The sequence below is a fragment of the Rhinatrema bivittatum genome, chromosome 7, assembly GCF_901001135.1.
Source record: "Rhinatrema bivittatum chromosome 7, aRhiBiv1.1, whole genome shotgun sequence".
Taxonomy (NCBI): Eukaryota; Metazoa; Chordata; class Amphibia; order Gymnophiona; family Rhinatrematidae; genus Rhinatrema; species Rhinatrema bivittatum.
Genome location: NC_042621.1, coordinates 61,451,816 through 61,469,263, shown reverse-complemented (window position 1 = coordinate 61,469,263; position 17,448 = coordinate 61,451,816). Strand labels below are relative to the sequence as shown.

At 45.9% G+C, this 17,448-nt stretch overlaps 1 protein-coding gene across 1 annotated transcript; it reads left to right on the top strand.

Annotated features, from left to right (window-relative positions):
• The first annotated feature begins 685 nt into the window (after window positions 1–685).
• Window positions 686–16,651, top strand: PLEKHF1 (pleckstrin homology and FYVE domain containing 1). The gene is made up of 2 exons (XM_029608449.1): window positions 686–1,051; window positions 14,390–16,651. Exon 2 carries the CDS (start codon window positions 14,403–14,405, stop codon window positions 15,228–15,230), a length of 828 nt encoding a protein of 275 aa, XP_029464309.1. The 5' UTR covers window positions 686–1,051; window positions 14,390–14,402; the 3' UTR covers window positions 15,231–16,651.
• The last annotated feature ends 797 nt before the right edge of the window (window positions 16,652–17,448 follow it).

The window sequence follows — 17,448 nt, the reverse complement described above, 5'->3', positions numbered from 1 at the left end:
TTTTGAAAAGCAGTCCTGGTGTCCGCGTGGTGTTTTTGTACCCGGGCTGGGCTGATGAACAGAGAAGCCCCAGTCAGGAAAACCTCTAAGAGCTTTGAAGAGTTAAATCTGCCCCCACCCCCAACTCCAATGCAGGAGCTTCCCCTCGAGACCTGGGCTCGGAACTGGATTGGGACAAGGGCTAAATTGGCATGACAGTTTCTAAATGAGTTGCCAAAGTAACATATTTAGGTAAAAGATTTAGGTAAAAGAAAAAGAAGTATGTAATAGTGATAATAAAACAAAATTACAGGGTATAGCAAGGACAATTACCAACTGTCTCCATATTTTTTTTTCCAGGATAAACTGAAGTAGTTGTGGTTTTAATTCCTTTGCACGCGGGCTCATAATCTTGCTTTTCTTAGGGAAAGCAAAAGGACAAATAAAGAACCAAAAGGCCATGCAAAGGAGATAAACAGAGTCAAACGGGAGGCGCTCCTTGTCAGTACGGATGAAGCAGAGATTTGGGGATTGAAAAACCCAAATCACCCCCTCCCGCCAATCGGCGCTTCAGCTCTCCGCCTCTGCTCCACTCCCCACTTGCATCCAGCCGCGCCCAGTTTCCCTCGTGCGCCGATAGGCTGCCTGTCCCGGGGGTGGGCGGGCTTGGAATGTTGCGTAGGCGGCGGGGGAGGAGCTGGGGCTTGCGTTCTGGGGCTCGGGCGCGAGGCTGTCGGGCTGGAGGAAACTTGCGGGAAGTCTCAGTTACGCTGTAGCGGTAGAGCCTTCGCTAGCTCCCGGGAGTCTTCCCACTGCGGAATTTTAATTTATTTTTTAGTCCGAATCCCGGGCAGGAAAACATTTAAAGAAGTTGCGTTGCACGCCCACCGTTGTACTTGGAAATCCAGCGAAGGTCCGGAACTCAGTCCAGATTGAGTTCCGTTTTCCGAGAGTGGGTTTTCCCCCCCACCGGCTTTAAGGCGGACCATTGACAATTTCCAGAAGAGAAGAAGCCCTTTGCGCTTGGCGTGAAACGATCAAAGGCGACTGTATCGGTCTTCCTGCCCCACAGGTGAGTGCACGCGGTGTCTTCTGGTTCTGGTGGGACAGCTCAGCTACGAAAAGTCTAAAATGAGCAGTTTCAGTTGAATGCGCATCGTCTGAAAGCAAAGATCGGATGCAGGAGAGGGACGTCGTGGAAGTAGTCTGCGGCAGGAAGCAAGCCCAAGGATTGAGGAACGTTTTCTGATTTCATCCGATCCCAGCCAAATCCATGGGCAAATACTTTATATAAAAAGAAAATGTCTGATTGTGTCTGATTTGTATTTAGTGAATGATAGCAAAATACATGTAAATTACTGGGTATATATATATATTGTTTTCGGGGAAGGGGTTGCTTTAAAGGATAGTCTATTTTAGTCTGCCTTTACCACTGGTATTTCCTGTATAAATGTTTCCAAAATAAATTAATGTGACTGACATGTTAGTCTATTTGGAAAGTACGTTTTGAATTGGGTTCGTGAATTGAACAATATCTTCTGACAGTCTAACATAGTTTTGTTAACTTTAATCCAAAAAGAAAAATTACTTAAAACTTCCTAGAATTTACTTTTCAGTACTTTAAGGCAGAGTAAATAGTACTGTAAAGAAATATAAATTACACCAAGGTTTTCCGGTGACAAACTGTTTTGCAGAATTAAAATTGAAAAAGGCAAGAGATGATATGAACCTGGCTCAGTTTTATATATCCAGATTAAATTAAACCCAGCATTTACAAAAGATATGTAAAAAAAGTTATTCTTGATTTGCTGATTTTTCTATGCATGTCTGATGCATTTCACAGCATGGGCTGGAAGGACTCTGGTCCCTGATTGTTATTGGTTCTTTTTCCAGTTTGTTGACTGTTCCTTTAGGTCTTGGTGAGCAATTCTTTCTCTGCTCCCTCCCCACTAACTTTGAGTGTCCCTCAACGTTCAGCTCTTGGTCACCGTTTTTCTTGATGGACCCTTGGACTGACATAGTATGGTGGTTCTTATGTTATAGCTTCATGATACTAACTGCCTCATCGCTTGCTATGGGTGTTCATACCATCTCTTACAATCCTATTGTAAGAGATGTAAAAGATATACCCATGCCAGAAATGATGATTCAGAGGAACTGTAACAAATCTCAGTGAACTTGGGAGACGTACTAGGGCAAATTAACAAACTAAAGAGTAGCAAATCATCTGGACCAGATGGTATACATCCCAGAATGCTGAAAGAACTGAGAAATGAAATTGCAGACTTGTTATTGGAAATTTTGTAAATTATCAGTCTATGGAACAAGAATACTGGAGGGTTGCCAATGTAACACCAATTTTTAAAAAGGAATCAGGTGATCCAGGAAACTACAGACCAGTGAGTCTGTGCCAAGCAAAATGGTAGAAACTATCATAAAGAACAAAATTGCCAAATATAAAAATAGGCATAGTTTAATGGGACAAAGTCAATATGGATTTAGCCAAGGGAAGTCTTGCATTGCAAATTTGCTACATTTATTTGAGGGTGTAAATAAACGAGTGGATAAAGGTGAGCCATTTGATAGTGTATCTAGATCTCCAGAAAGCATTTGACAAATGAGAGGCTTCTTAGGGAAACTAAAAAGTCATGGGATACGGGGCAGTGTCCTATTGTAGACTGCCAACGGGTTAAATAGTAAATTTTCCCAATGGAAAAAGGTGAATAATGGAGTGCCCCAGGGATCTGATCTGGGGCCACTGCTTTTTAATATATTTATAAATGACCTGGAAATGAGAACAACAAGTGAGGTGATCAAATTTGCAGATGAGACAAAATGATTCAAAGTTGTTAAATCACAATAGGATTGTGAAAAATTGCAAGAGGGCATTGCAAAACTGGGAGACGGCAAGTGAAATTTAATGTGGAAAAGTGCAAAGTGATGCACTTAGGATAGAGTAATGCAAATAATGGCTACACAGTGGAAGGTTCCACATTAGGAATCGTCACCCAGTAAAAGGATCTAGGTGTAATACATTGAAATCTTCTGCTCAGTGTCCAGCAGCAGCCAAGAAAGCAAATAGAATGCTAGGAGAATAAAACAGAGAATATAATAATGCCTCTGTATCGCTCCATGGTGCGACTTCATCTTGATCGTTGTGTGCAGTTCTGGTCATCACATCTCAAAAAAGATGAGTCAGAATTAGAAAAGGTACAGAGAAGGGTGACCAAAAATATAAAAGGGATGGAACAGTTCCCCTATGAAGAAAGGCTAAAGAGGTTGGGACTCTTCAGCTTGGAGAAGAGACAGCTGAGGGGAGATATCTTAGAGGTCTATAAAAATGAGTGGAATGGAACGAGTAAAGGTTAATCAGTTGTTGACTCCTTCAGAAAGTACAAAGACCAGGAGGCACACACTGAGTTACTAGGTGATACGTTTAAAACTAATAGGAGAAAATATTTTTTAACTCAACGCATAATTAAGCTCTGGAATTTGTGGCCAGAGGATGTGGTGAAAGCTATTGGTGTAGCTGCATTCAAAAAGGTTTTGGACAAGTTCCTGGAGGAAAAGGCCATTAACCATTATTAAGGCAGAATTGGAGAAATTCACTGCTTATCCCTGGGATAAGCAGCATGAAATCTCTCTACCCCTTGAGAGCCTGACAGGTAGTTGTGACCTGGCTTGGCCACTGTTGGAAATAGGATACTGGGCTTGATGGACCTTTAGTTTGATCCAGTATGGCAAGTCATGTTCTTCCATTTTTCTATCTACCCCACACCCACCTTCTCCATATTCTCTTGTCTCTCTGACTGTTGCCTCATGGTGGGGGTAACCTGAACAGAGCGGCAGTTATTACCTTGGGAAGCTTGCTGGGCTGACTAGATGGACCATTTTGGTCTTTTTCTGCCATCATTACTATCCAGTGAAGCGCAGTGTTAGCCTGGGTTTGGACGCACGTTTTCAACGCTCTAGCTTTACCCCTTATTCAGTAAGGGGTAACAGTGTGTCGAAAATGCGCGGCCAACCCCCCCAAAACTAATAGCGCCCGCAACATGCAAATGCATGTTGATGGCCTTATTAGTTATTCCCGCGCGATACAGAAAGTAAAATGTGCAGCAAAGCCGCACATTTTACTTTCATAAATTAACACCTATCCAAAGGCTGGCGTTAATTTCTGCTGGCACCGGGAAAGTACACCCTCCGACTTGATATCATAGGGATATTAAGTCGGAGGCCCCAAAAGTAAAAAAAAAAAAAATTAATTAAAAATCTGCCAGTGGGTCGGAAGACGGACGCTCAATTTAGCCGGCGTCCGTTTTCCGAACCCGTGCCTGTCAGCGGGCTCGAGATCCGATGTTGGGAAAAATTGAGCGTCGGCTGTCAAACCTGCTGACAGCCGCCGCTCCTGTCAAAAAGGAGGCGCTAGGGAAGCGCTAGTGTCCCTAGCACCTCTCTTTACCATGGGCCCTCATTTGCATATTCTTCCCCTCTGAATCGCGCGCATAGGAGAGCAGGCACTCTCCAGCGACTTTTACTGAATCAGCCTGTATGTTACTATGTGACTGCATCCAAAATTGAGGTCCTGCTCATCCCTGCTAATGCACACATGCCTTGCCCCCCACCTCCAGGATGTCTTCCTGTTGAACTTTTGCACCTCTGTTTTTCAGACTGTTCCCAGAACATTGGTCTCGTCTCTGATCTCTCTCCCTCCAGTGCTTATTTCCTTCCAGGTCACTGAGCTGGAATCTCCTTTCCCCGTTGCAGCGGGAGTGGAAGGTGGAGGCCACGACCTGGTGCCCTGATCTGTTTTTCTTCTTCTTTTTAAAAGAAAATTACCGAAAATTACTTCTACCGCGCCCTCACCTTTTTCTCTCATAATTCTGATCCTGGCCCCTTTTTCTTGGTAACGAACTTTGTAACGTTTTGTAAACTTCCTCGCTCACCTTTTGACAGCTCATTTTTTAACTTAACTCATTATAATAGCTCACTAGTCTCCCTGATAACTTCCTTTTGACCCCAGAGCGCTGGATAACTTGGCACCCTAGGCAAAGGTTGCCGTCCCACCTCCATTCCCTTTCAGGCTTGTGTGCTTGCAGACTGACTCAGCAGCAGGGTGATGTGACACACACACACACACACCCCTCCCCCCAGGCGGTCACCCTTGCAAAATAGCCCTGTTTGGCCCCTTTCGGAGCTTTGCCAAACCGTGCATTACCTCTGCTTTGTCTCTGTCTCAGCTGCTCAAGCATTTCTCATGGCGATACCTACTGGCCGGACCCAGGGCCTGCATGCTGTGAGATCTCTCTCTCTGGCATTGCCATGACTTGGGCCTAGTGGAGGGAGCTTGTTAAATAGGAGGAGAAGAAGCCGGTAATCGCGAGTATAGGGTCACGGCACTGTAACCCAGTAACTGGCTTCCACTGACTTGGAGGCTCCAAATAAATTAAATAAAAAAAACATAAATAAAAGATGATTGTTAAGGATGCGTGGCTGGGAGTAGGGGATCTAACAGGCCCGGGAGAATCATGCACAGTAACAACAAGGAATGTTGAAATGGCAACAAATCTTTGGCTGGCAATGGAAAGAGATTAGAGACCACTGTGTTTCACCAAAGAAGAAAAAGGAAGTACAGAAAAATAGACACAGAGAAGGGAGGACAGGCAAACTTACTTTTTCCTGTCATGCAGCAGTGCACTTTTATGTATGCTGACAAAAAAGAATTTGCGATATTTGTGGGGAACGAGAGTAAAGGGACTTTTGAGATGGCAGTGTCTGCTGCGTTTCACGGAGAAAGTTTTATTTTTCTACAAATGAGAATCTTGAATCCATTCGTACAATCTGGATGACTGAGCCCCTGTTGCAGCCGACAAGGCGAAACCCGGCCAGAGCCGGCCAGTCTCACTTTTAGTTTGGATTAATTGTAATAAATATTTGACTTTCCGAGGCAACGCTCTTGTTTTTGGTTTGTTTTTTGTTTTCACGTCTGTGGCTTTGCTTGGACCGATTTCCGCTTTGGTTTTTTTTTTGTGAGGGGGGCATTCAAGATTAACAGCGCAACAATTTTTGGGGGGGCCCAGCAGTTTTTATCCTGCCTTGATTTGCATCCACCCTTTCTCCTAGCCCAGTGACTGCTGGGGGGCCGAGCACCGAGGCTCCTTCCGGAACCCTGCAGTCCAGGCCTCTAAATCTGATTCCCCCAGTTTGTCTCCATTGCGCAGCAACTGGGACGCTCTCCGCCCAAGGGCTGTGAAGGCACCCTCTGCAGGCCAGCCCGGGCAGTGGGAGACCTGACCCGCACAGGTCTCTGGATGTTGTGTGCCGTTCTGGAAGCCGCATCTCTACAAGGACAAGGGAAATGGTTCGTGGCCTGCAGCGAATGGGGGGTGCATGAGGAAGCAAACGTGCTGCCTTAGTAGAAAGGAAAGAAAAGGGAGATGTAATACGAACATTAAAATAGCTAGCGGGTTTCAGGGAAGAACCAAAAGGAAGCCACGGCCGTAGAGCGAAAAGCTCCCTCTGAAAGGAAGGAGGTCCCAGAGGAGTGGGTGAAAATGCTTAAGGGGGTGGTGGAGACCTGGGCAGGCTTCTGGCAGAGCTGGAGGGAGCCAGAACATGAAGCACGCATGGGTGAGACACAGAGGGACCTCAGCGGCCGAAGGAAGGAGAGGGAAGGCCCCCCCTGATCTTGTAAGGCCTGTGACAGCACAACAATCTCCTCTGTTTCTATCATTCTCGTTATACATTTTTATCTCTATAGGACTAGGTGTCATTGAGGTACATAGGTTTGTTTATCTGGCTAGAGTGAAGCATTATCAGAAAATGATTTATGAGTCACCCGGTATGCATATCGGTAAGATGAAGGTGTTCTTGAATAGCCCAGTGGTTAAGAGCCAAAGTTCAAATCCCATTGTTGTGTCTTTATGACCTTGGGCACGTCACCTTCCATTGCCTCATGTATATGTTTAGGGGCCTCCACTAAAGGTTTTCTCCATTCTGTGTCTATGGGGAAAATGCTTAATAAATAGGGCCCTTAAGTTCCCTGGGGACAAGGAAATATCTGAATGTAGGTCACCTCAACCTAACCAGGGAAAAGGAGTGAGTTAAAAATATATATCTATATATATATATATATATACTGGCGTCTTGGCATTTAAAAATGCAGCACTTTTCCCTCCTAGTCTTCAGCCTTTCAAGAAAGATTTAAAAAATGCTCTGGGATGTTCAATCCCCTCTCAGCAATGTGTCCCCCGCCCCCCCCCCCCCCCCCCCGCGCCAGTAATTTCTGTTTCCTTTGCTTCCTGCTAGACCAGTCGTGGTGTATGGGATTTCCTGCTCCACCTCTTTTATGATCTCACTCTACACTACAAGGGAAGTGTGGTCGAGTAGTCTCTGTCTCTGGCAACTGCAGACTGGTAACGAACGCCCAGAGCCTAGGCTTGGCCCTGTCCTGGTTCAGCTTTACTGCTCCTGGGGCAGCAGGCCTTAGGTTAATTTTCCCAGTGGGAGCTTATTTCCCAATGATCCCCTGGAGGCAATTCCAATACCGGGGGGGAGGGGGAGGGGGGGGGGAGCCCTGTGGATTCCCCAGGGAGGTGGTTCTCTTTGTTTAGGTGAACCAGAGAGAGGCCCTCCTTTCAAAAAAAAAAAAAAAAGCAAAAGGGAGTCCTTAAGTCTCTCTTTCTTCTCTTTTTATTCCTCCCTCAGCAGCTAGCAAAAGTTCCAAAGAAAAAGAGGAAAGCCGGAGGGTGGCAAGTACCTGAGGAGTAACAGGATCCCAGGGAGAGAGGGGGAAGCACCATGGCGTTTTATGCCTGGGGTGGGGGGTGCACCCAATGCCAAATTGTGACTGACAATTTTTTTAAAAAGTTGACGTGTGCCACACCGCCGCAAAGAGCAGACTACATCCACAGGTGATCGCCTGTGTGGCCACAGCAATAAATAACACCTCCCATGGCCGTGCATCGAGGCAGGAGGTGCAAGGGCCGTGAGATAAAACAGGTCCCAAGCATGGCCGAGCTGTTTTGCCCTGTGTGTGAGGGCAACCCAGACCTGCAGGAGATAGATGGCTCCCCCTCACTGCTAGGGAAGAGCAGTTGAGAGTGGATTCATTGATTGGGCCAGCCAGCCGGTGGGTAAGGGCTCCTTGCCCCACCCTCAGATATTCTTGCAGGAACCAGCCCAAGTTCTAAAGTGCCCACCCCCTCGGGCGTAACACAGGGGCATAAAGGGGCAGATTTTAAGCCCTAAGCACGTTGGGCCTATTTTCAAAAGGCCCGGTGGCACGCGTGAAAGTCCTGAGGCTTGAAAAAATGGGCGGGGAAGGGGGCGTGGCCAGAGGCCTCTGCAAGGCTGCTGGGCCGGGGGATCGCGCGCCGGCAGTCTGCAGAGGCAGGCGTAACTTGTGAAATAAAGGTACAGGGGGATTTCAGGCTGGGGGGCGGGACAGGGAAGGGAGGGGAAGTGGGGGGGGGAGGGAATGGGGAAAGCCAGCTGGTCTCCCCGAGAGCTCAGCGCGTGCAAGGTGCACTAGTGTGCACCCCCTTGCGCACGCCGACCCCTGATTTTATAACATGTGCCGCATGTTATAAAATCGGGCGTACATTTTAAAATGTGCCCCAAAGGTTCCTAGCTGGGCATATTGTATCATGTAGGAGGAACCCCTCTTCGCCCCCCCCCCCCCCCCCCCCAATCTGAGGCCTTGGGCTATCGTTATTACCGGAAGGGTCCAGAATTGAAATGCTTGAGAGAGGGTCTTGCTCCCCCCCCATCCCCCTCAATATGTAACGCCTATACAGGTTTCCAGGGAAGGATTCTGTCCAGGGCTCTCCTGTTGGGCTATCAGAAGAAGGGGATTTTTTTTCTTCAGAGTAGGAAGAATCAACAATAGTCTGGTGGTTCTGGAAGGGGAGAGCTTTCCACCCTCATCTCGGGCCTTAAAAATAACAGACCCCCATCCCAAAAGATCCTGCAAAAGGGGGACCCCAGTTCTTCAGGGAATCGGGAAACCTCTGAAGGCAGTCCCGTTCCACAGCGCCCCCGAGGCTCATGCTGCTAGCAGAATGGGATGGGACTGGGAGTAAGATTTACGCCGTACTCCATAGAAGAGAGACATAACCTCTTTAGAATCCTACAGGTAGATATGTTAGCAGTCGCGTGTAAGACTACCATCCCTGTGGTGGTGGGAGGGCAAACTTAAAGGATCCCCAGGACAGGAAGATAGAGTCCATATTGAAGCAGGCCTTCTGCCCAGTTCTGTGGCCCTGCAGGCCTTCATGTGTGGCAGTTCTGTAGCCTGAGCAGTATTATGCTGGGTTCAGCAGCTCCCAGAATGGCCCATCTCAAGTCAGCCATAGCTGTCGGTAGGGTAGGGTAAGGATGACGTCTAAGCCTCTGGCCTCTAGGGTAGCAGCCAGCAGACTGCTGTGATTTAGCAACTGGGCTTGTGGGTTCGGTCTCTAACTCCCACCTTTTACATATTGCCCTTTTTAAAGAGAACTTTCTCTTTGGAGAGGAGCTGGATAAGAGTTGGTGAAAGATCTGGGTGAGCCCCAGCTCCAAAGTTTTCCCGAGTATAGGACTTGCCTTGGGACACGTAGGTCCAAGTTCCAGTTGATGGCTCACCTTCAGGTGCACAAAATGAAATTTATTCTCTTGGGGAGCGAGAAGGGCTAAGACAGAACCCCCCCTGTAGCAGCAGGCGGTAACCTGTCAACCCGGTACTATACAGCGGTCCCAGCGGAAAATAGTTTGCTCCGTCTGAGTGAAATCGTAAGTGCACCGTTCTTTGAAGTTGCAATGGTTCCTCTAGAGTATGAACCGTCCCAGAGGCTGAGATTTGGAGAGGAATCTTCCATTAGAGCACACATTATAAGTGAGACGCCATTATATGGAAAGATAAGAATTTGTTGTGTACAAGAGGAGATTAGTTTTCATTGGAATTGATCTTGAGAAGATCTATTTTTTCTATATGTGTGGTTGTGGTTGTGGTCATGAATGAGAGATTTTATTGCTGTATATATCTTCATTGTACCATATATTATCAATAAAGCGCTCTTCATATTTACAGAAAATGTGGCATGCTTGCTAGCATACATCAACTTAATTATCCATCATATCCTAATAGATTCCTACCAAAATTACATAGATCAGCAGCTATCTTTTTCACCAATAACCTACAGCTATTGACTCAAAACCTGGTTCTATCCCATATTGACTCGGTCCCAATAACATTGTCTCACTGCACCATAGTGGCTTCATCAGGGGAACGATTCTTAAACATATTTAGGAGTCACTATTCAAAAGTTGTCCTCTTTTATCTAAGTTAGCAGGCTAGACCTATCTGGCTGACTTAGATGGGATACTCAGCAGAATGGCTGTGGTGCTGCATATCCTCGGACAAATTGCTACTTAGACAAGTTGTTATCCGTCGAAATTTAGACCTGCTATTGGGCAGCTTTAATTTAGGGAGATAAGTTGTCTGTCTAAGGCTGAAGACGGCTACTTAGCTGGATAACCTAACCGGTTAAGTAGTGCCCGCCCACAAATTGACCAGCTAAAAGATAGCCAGATAAGTCAGCTATGTAGCAGCGGCTGAAAATCAGGCCCATGTAGCGACTTACTAAAATGTATTTTAAGTATAAATATGCTTTATGGTGTGTGGGGCCTTGTAATGACGGTTTTGATATGCCTCTTGGTGCTTATCTAGCCTCATGTTTTGAGTTTCTGTATCCAGTTCCTTTAGCAGTACCCTGCGGGTCTTGAGAAGTGCTTCGAAAGTGGGCACAGCAAGCATGAAGATTCTCCCTCTTAGCAGTTACAAACATTACCTTAAGTCGTCATGTTTAAAAGTTCGTTAAGCAGCCCTGAGAGGAGCCACGTGCAGAGCTGCCAGGTTCCCACCTTCCATTTTGGCCAGGACAGTGGGGTTTTTTAACCCACATCCCGGAGCATGGCGGCGTTTGGAGCCCCTGATTCTGTCCCTTGAACTGAGTGCAGCAGGTCCCATAATGCGTCAGAGTGGGGTTGTCCGAGAAATCCGGGCCCGGCCTAAAATCTCCCCCCTCTGGAACTGGGTAACTTGGCAGCTCTGCCTACGAGCAGGCCCCGCGGCTCGCTACGTAGCTCCGATCGCTTCGTGTTTGACTCGGGATATCACGAGTGACCTCGGGCAGTGGTGCGTGCTACGCGGGCTTTTCACAATAAACACGTTTGATTTCAGGCTCAAATGAACTTGGATGGAGGAAGTTTATGTTCTGTTTTGTGGGGGCGGGGTCATGGCAGAAGGGATCTTGGGGTCTTTTCAGAGTCCGTAGCTTTCTGGTTGCAGCACGTTCACTTGTTTCCTTTCCTCCCTTCATGAGGGTCCCTCATTCGGGTTATGGTGACTGCCGTCTCCCCTGCTCCCTTTCTGGTTACAGGATCGCCTTGCATCTCTCAGCAAACTCCGGCCCAGCTGGTGAACCTAGAGCTGGCAGTTCAGGCCAGGGAGTGCAATTGGCAGGGACCATTAAATGCGTCAGAAATCACAAGCGGGCACAGTTACAGGGAGGACCCGTGCAGTCGGTCTTGGTGCTGCACTCCTATATTGGAAATTGACATTTTATCAAACCACAATGCCAGTCTGTCCGTCAGTATGGCATTGTCTTATTGGCCGTTAACTCTAGACAGAGATCGCATCAGCCGGTTCCTGAGCTGCCCTCTCTCCTCTCTTATTTTATCTGTAAACCGATTTCATGTCCTTTTCCTACACAACAGGGGATCAGGGTTCACCTCCCTCCTTGCAGGTGGGTAGTGAATGCATCATTGCTTTCCCCTGGCTGCTCTACTATTTTTATTGATGTACTTTATGTTTATAATATGATTGTACTGTTTTGTGTTTGTGATAATACTGTAGTCATATGTTATGTAATCCACACTGAATGAATGTATTAATGGAAGATGCGGAATATAAAAACGGCTAATAAATAAAAGGTAAATTAACACAGAGGGTCACAATTATAAATACTCCCCGATTTGCTTATGGATATGTCACACAACAGAGAGATAACACATTCACAATGTGTGTAAACATTTATTGAACAACATAACACACTCACCTATATAGACACTCTAAAAACTAAACTAGCACACTCATACAATCATTCATACCCATTATTTATTTAAAAACACCTTGCACATGAATTAACAATGTACATAAATTACAAATCATTTATTACCAAGAAATAAGATTGCACATTCCCAAGAATAAATCCAAATCATGAATTTCTTGCCATAGGTCTAAATATTTAAATCAGTTCCAAAGAGGGATCCTAAATCTGGGTGTTTAACTACTTCTCAACAGAAGCCCATTAAGCTACCTCTCAACATGGGTCCCCTCGACATAAGTCCAGTCCAACAAAAGATATCTTCGTTTCACCTTGTAAAAAGGCTTCCTCAGGGACTAGCTATTGTCAAAGTAGTTGAGCTTTCATGTCCGTATTCACCTTACAAAAAGGCTTCCTCAAAGATTGAATATATGCGAAGCTCATATAAATACAAAGAATCTCACATCAATCCATTACTTTTGTAACAAAAACAGAAACCTGCTTTTAAAAGCACACAACTGTTTTCACTGGCCCGCGTTGTAATTTATACGTGAACCGGCAGAGTAAACTTCTTTCCCCAGTACGCCAAAAGGCTGAAACGCTGAAAATCTAAAAAAGCTAGCAAAGATGCTCACCTGCCGCACTGCACCACGGGGTCAGAAATCTCGCCTCGCGTGTTCTACTTCAAAAAATTACGTGATTAGCCGTGACGCATTACGTCGGGCACAAAACGTTGTCAAATAAAAGGGACAGAGATTACTGACCATAGGGGACACAAAGACAGTGATTACCTACTAATAAAACGTGCCACGCCATGGCCTGCCATGACACGTCTGGTAAACTATTTGCTAGTTATAAGATCACATGCATATGCTTTTTATTTCTGTGGGATGAGGGCTGAGGCAAATTGGACTCCTGCCTCTGGCCATATAGAGGGGGGGAGGGATGAGAAAAGAGTTGACCACTCAGCTTGATCGAGGGTGATATAAAATGCTAACTGATGGCCCAGGACTGCAGCGCTCCTGTAGTGACACAGAGATGCGATTCAACCTGTTTTTTTTTTCCCTTGGTCCCCAGAGCCTCGCCTTTGAGGAAATGACTCAGTCCCTCGTGGTCATTCTTGGTCTCTCTGGATATTTCTACCGTATTGCTTATTCTTGGCCCCGCCTGAATGGAAACAAACAAACAAAAAAAAGTCACTTTAGAGCATGTGAACGAGGGAAAATGTCACATCCTTGTGGCTGCAAGCATGCTATTTAATTCCATGGAACTTGAAGGCACAGCTTTGAAGTTGAGCAATAGGCAAGCTTTGGTATGGAGGTCTGAAAGAGGAAGGGAGAATGTTATAAGCCTGCTTTATTGTTGTAAGGTGTGTGTTTGTTGTTTTTTTTTAATATGACTGAAATGTTTTGATATTAGGCTGCGAAATGTGCCTATAAGATACAGTCCAATTGTTTAAAACTCCAGTGACCAGACAGGCTGATTAAGAGCACTGACTGACTGGAAGCAAAACAAAAACCCGGTCATTACTGCGAGGTTTCATTAACTCAGCGATATTCAGCATGGGGCTGGTGCCTCTTCGGGACCTTCACTATGGCTTTTTATCTAGCATGGGTTTTATTTTAAATAGAGAACAGGATGGAACAGTGAATTGCATTTTCAGGGTTGAAGAGAGACTTTTAAATACAGTTTTTGGAGACACTGGGAGGCCAGTACTCCAGGCTAGTAAGTTGAATAAATGGCGACGGCTGAATATCCAGATACGTTCAGCGGACACCACTCGAAGATGGGGAATGGGCAGATTGGCTTGATACTAGTTATCCAGCTAAACTTAACTAGTTAAGTTAACCGGATAAGTTAACCAGCCATAGAGCAGAATACAGGAATAATCTGCAGCCGAGCTGAGCTGATGAATATCCCATGTGAGTTAGCTGGATATGTTTTTTCTACCGCTAATGTACTTGGTCTTTTTTCTTTTCAATATTGACCTCTATTGTGACTTGTTGGGTGGCGTTCAGTGCTGCTGGTTTAAGCAGGGAATGGTCATATCGCACGTGCAGTCCAAAAACTCGCCTTCAGTTTGGGGACTTGCCTGGAAGGAGGGGGGCCGGATGCGTTGCATCGATGATCACAATAATACAAACCCAGCAAATTGAGTTATAAATGATTGTAATCATTTGGCCTATCATCAGATTTAAGCTTGTTGGGCGTAGGTTTTTGTTTTTTTTTTCTTGACTTTTCATGAATTTAACATGGTTTGATGCAACAAATTATGTACATTTTTCTGTTTTAAATCTGTTCTTGTTTTGTTTGTTTTTTTTTTTTAGAACGGAATAAAAGATGGTGGACAACTTGGCCAACAGTGAGATCAACCTTCAGCGCATTGCGGCGGTCGAGAACTGCTTTGGCGCCTCCGGACAACCTTTGGCTGTGTCAGAAAGGGTTCTGGTAGGGGAAGGAATTCTGACAAAAGAGTGTCGAAAAAAGCCCAAACCTCGCATCTTCTTCCTCTTCAACGACATCCTCGTGTACGGGACCATTGTGATCAACAAGCGGCGCTACAACGCCCAGCACATCATCCCACTCGAAGACGTCACCCTGGAGCTGCTCCCCGACACGAACCAAGTGAAGAACCGCTGGATGATCAAGACGTCGAAAAAGTCATTCGTGGTCTCGGCGGCCTCCCTCACGGAGCGGAAGGAGTGGATCGGCCACATCGAGGAGTGCGTCAGGCAGCTGCTGGAGAAGACCGGGAGGCAGCCCGCCCAGGAGCACGCGGCCCCCTGGATCCCGGACCGGGCCACCGACATCTGCATGCGCTGCACGCAGACCAAGTTCTCCGCCTTCACCCGCCGGCACCACTGCCGCAAGTGTGGCTTTGTGGTGTGCGGGGTCTGCTCCAAGCACAGGTTTCTCATGCCGCGGCTGTCTCCCAAGCCGCTGAGGGTGTGCGGCCTCTGCCACAGGCAGCTTCTGGCGGAGAAGGAAGCGCAGGTGGAGGAAGAGAGACAGAAAGCGGAGAAAATCCATTTGGAGAGGCCGGTTTATGACCCGTCTAGTGAAGAAGACAGTGACAAGTCTGACAACGATGACTGTGAAAAAGTAGAGTTGCCAATGGGTAGTGACTTCTACTCCTCCAATGTCTCTTGGTCTGCTTTCCATCGCTGACCTCTTCCACATTTGTCCCGGAATAACACTGCCAAGGACTCTCTTATTCTCTCTTTTCAAGTGGGCCTGATCTCGTTATCCTAAAGTGCATTTTGTTTTTGGAAGGGGATAATTTTAAATTGCCTAACATAGTATTTTAATAACCGGTGAAGTTTATTATGAAAATAAGAGACTATAATTAAGAATTGTGCAATAACAAGACGTGCAGAGCTTGAGAATGCAGTTTATTACAGAAGCGGGGGACTGTATATGCAGATTCTCTTCATTTTACTTTTGTTTGCCAAAGTTTTGAAACCTCAACTGATCTCACAAAGAGGAAGGCTCAGAGGAAATATATAGTGAGGATGAGTGCAGTGATGAAATTTTAAGCATGGTAGGGACAAATATAAAGGCCATGAATAAGAACAAGGCCAGAAGTTGGGTAAAAGACATGTGGAAGGGGGAATGCAGTCCTGGGTGCTGATTTTAAGCACGGGAACTTGTATGACCATTTCCCCAGAACAGTAACGGACCAGAAAGGGAACATAAGTGCCTTGGATAAGGAGCGATATCCTGCAGGCGGTCGAGTGTGTGTGTGGCTGACGACAAGGATTGATCCTTTAGCGAGAGCAGCGTAGGACAGACACAACCTGGCCAGCTGGGAGTTCCGGTTGATCCTTATTTGCATTCATCTGCCGTGCTCCTTCACATGGCAGCAGCCTGACTGTTTTGGATTGCAGAGATGTACCTTGTTTATAACTGACTAATATGTCTCGCCTCCATGCAGATATATTCAGAGCAGGGGGGCAAGCACCAGCAAGGAGATCTCTGAAAGTAACAGAGGGCTCGACCCTTGTATTTCAACCTCCCAAAAAAAAAAGTTTTTATAAACGATTGGTTGAATAAGGTACAAAACAGTGGGATAACTGCCTAGAATTTTTCCTTACTTGAGAAGAATGAGCTTTAAAAGAAAATATTTTGTTACTAGGATAAATGGAAAATAGTTGCCTTGAAAAGTAACTGACATTCCTGATTTTTTTTTTCCAGTTTCTGAGGAAAAATTGTATGTTGATGTTAACCCTGGCTATGTCTAAGTGACATGCTTAGCTACTGAGCCTAGGTAACCCATGTAATCTTTAACCACTTCTTTTCTTTTTTTTAAATGAGCTCCCATTGTAAAACATTTCTGGAAATTTTAGACCATTCTAATAGGGAAGGCTGGATCTAGAAAACTTAAAATAGAAACCCCAGGCTAGGTTAAAGCTCAGACGTGTGACTAGGGATCAGTGGGCTACTATAAAACATGCCTTCCTCCATAAGATCTGCCATACTGGGTCAGACCAAGAGGCCATCAAGTCCGGTATCTTGTCTCCAGCAGTGGCCAATCCAAGTCACAAGTACCTGGCAAGTACCCAAACATTAAATAGATCCCATGTTACTAATGCCAGCATCAAGCAGTGACTATTCTTTACTGATTAATAGCAGTTTATGGACTTCTCCAGAAACTTATCCAAAACTTTTTTAAAACCCAGCTACACTAGTTGCCTTAACCACATCCTCTGGCAATGAATTCCAGAGCTAGATTCTGCATTGAGTGTGAGAGATTTTTCTCTGATTTGTTTTAAATGAGCCACTTGCTAACTTCATGGAGAGCCCCCCCCTAGTCCTCTTAATTCTATTGTGCATGATGAATTTATATTAGCATAACCTGTTACAAAAGACAACTGGTTTATTTTGTTACAGATTTGTATTGTACTTCAGTGTCTAAATATTGTGTAGCATACCACATCATCCAGACCTCAGGCTTCTATTATTTGTTTCATTTTACCATCTGTAAATGTGCATTTTTTTTTTTTTTTTTTTAGTGATTTAAAATGGTGTGATCAGTGCATAGATGTTGGAACAGGAGTGGGCCACACAGGCCATGGCTCAATTATCTTTGAGCAGGGCAGCATACGGAGTCAGCTAATCGGACACTTAATGGCCTGCCCTAGAATGGAACAGGCAGCCGTTCAGCCAGTGGGAGCCTGTGCGTCTCCCGCGTCCTTATTCATGCACCTGGATCTGTTCCTGGCGCAAGAGCGGCTGCATCTGCTGCCTGCGCGGAGCCGCTACTTCCTGCCATCACAATCTCTACCTCACAGCCCTCCCACTGCCAACTCTGCTCCGGGCCAGTGAGGTTTGCAGCTCCTGTTGCCTCTGTGTGATCCCCACCACAGTCTCCTGCTGCTTCCCTCCT

Excerpts from the sequence above, each read along its gene's own strand:
- PLEKHF1 (XM_029608449.1), top strand. The coding sequence starts at position 14,403 with ATGGTGGACAACTTGGCCAACAGTGAGATCAACCTTCAGCGCATTGCG.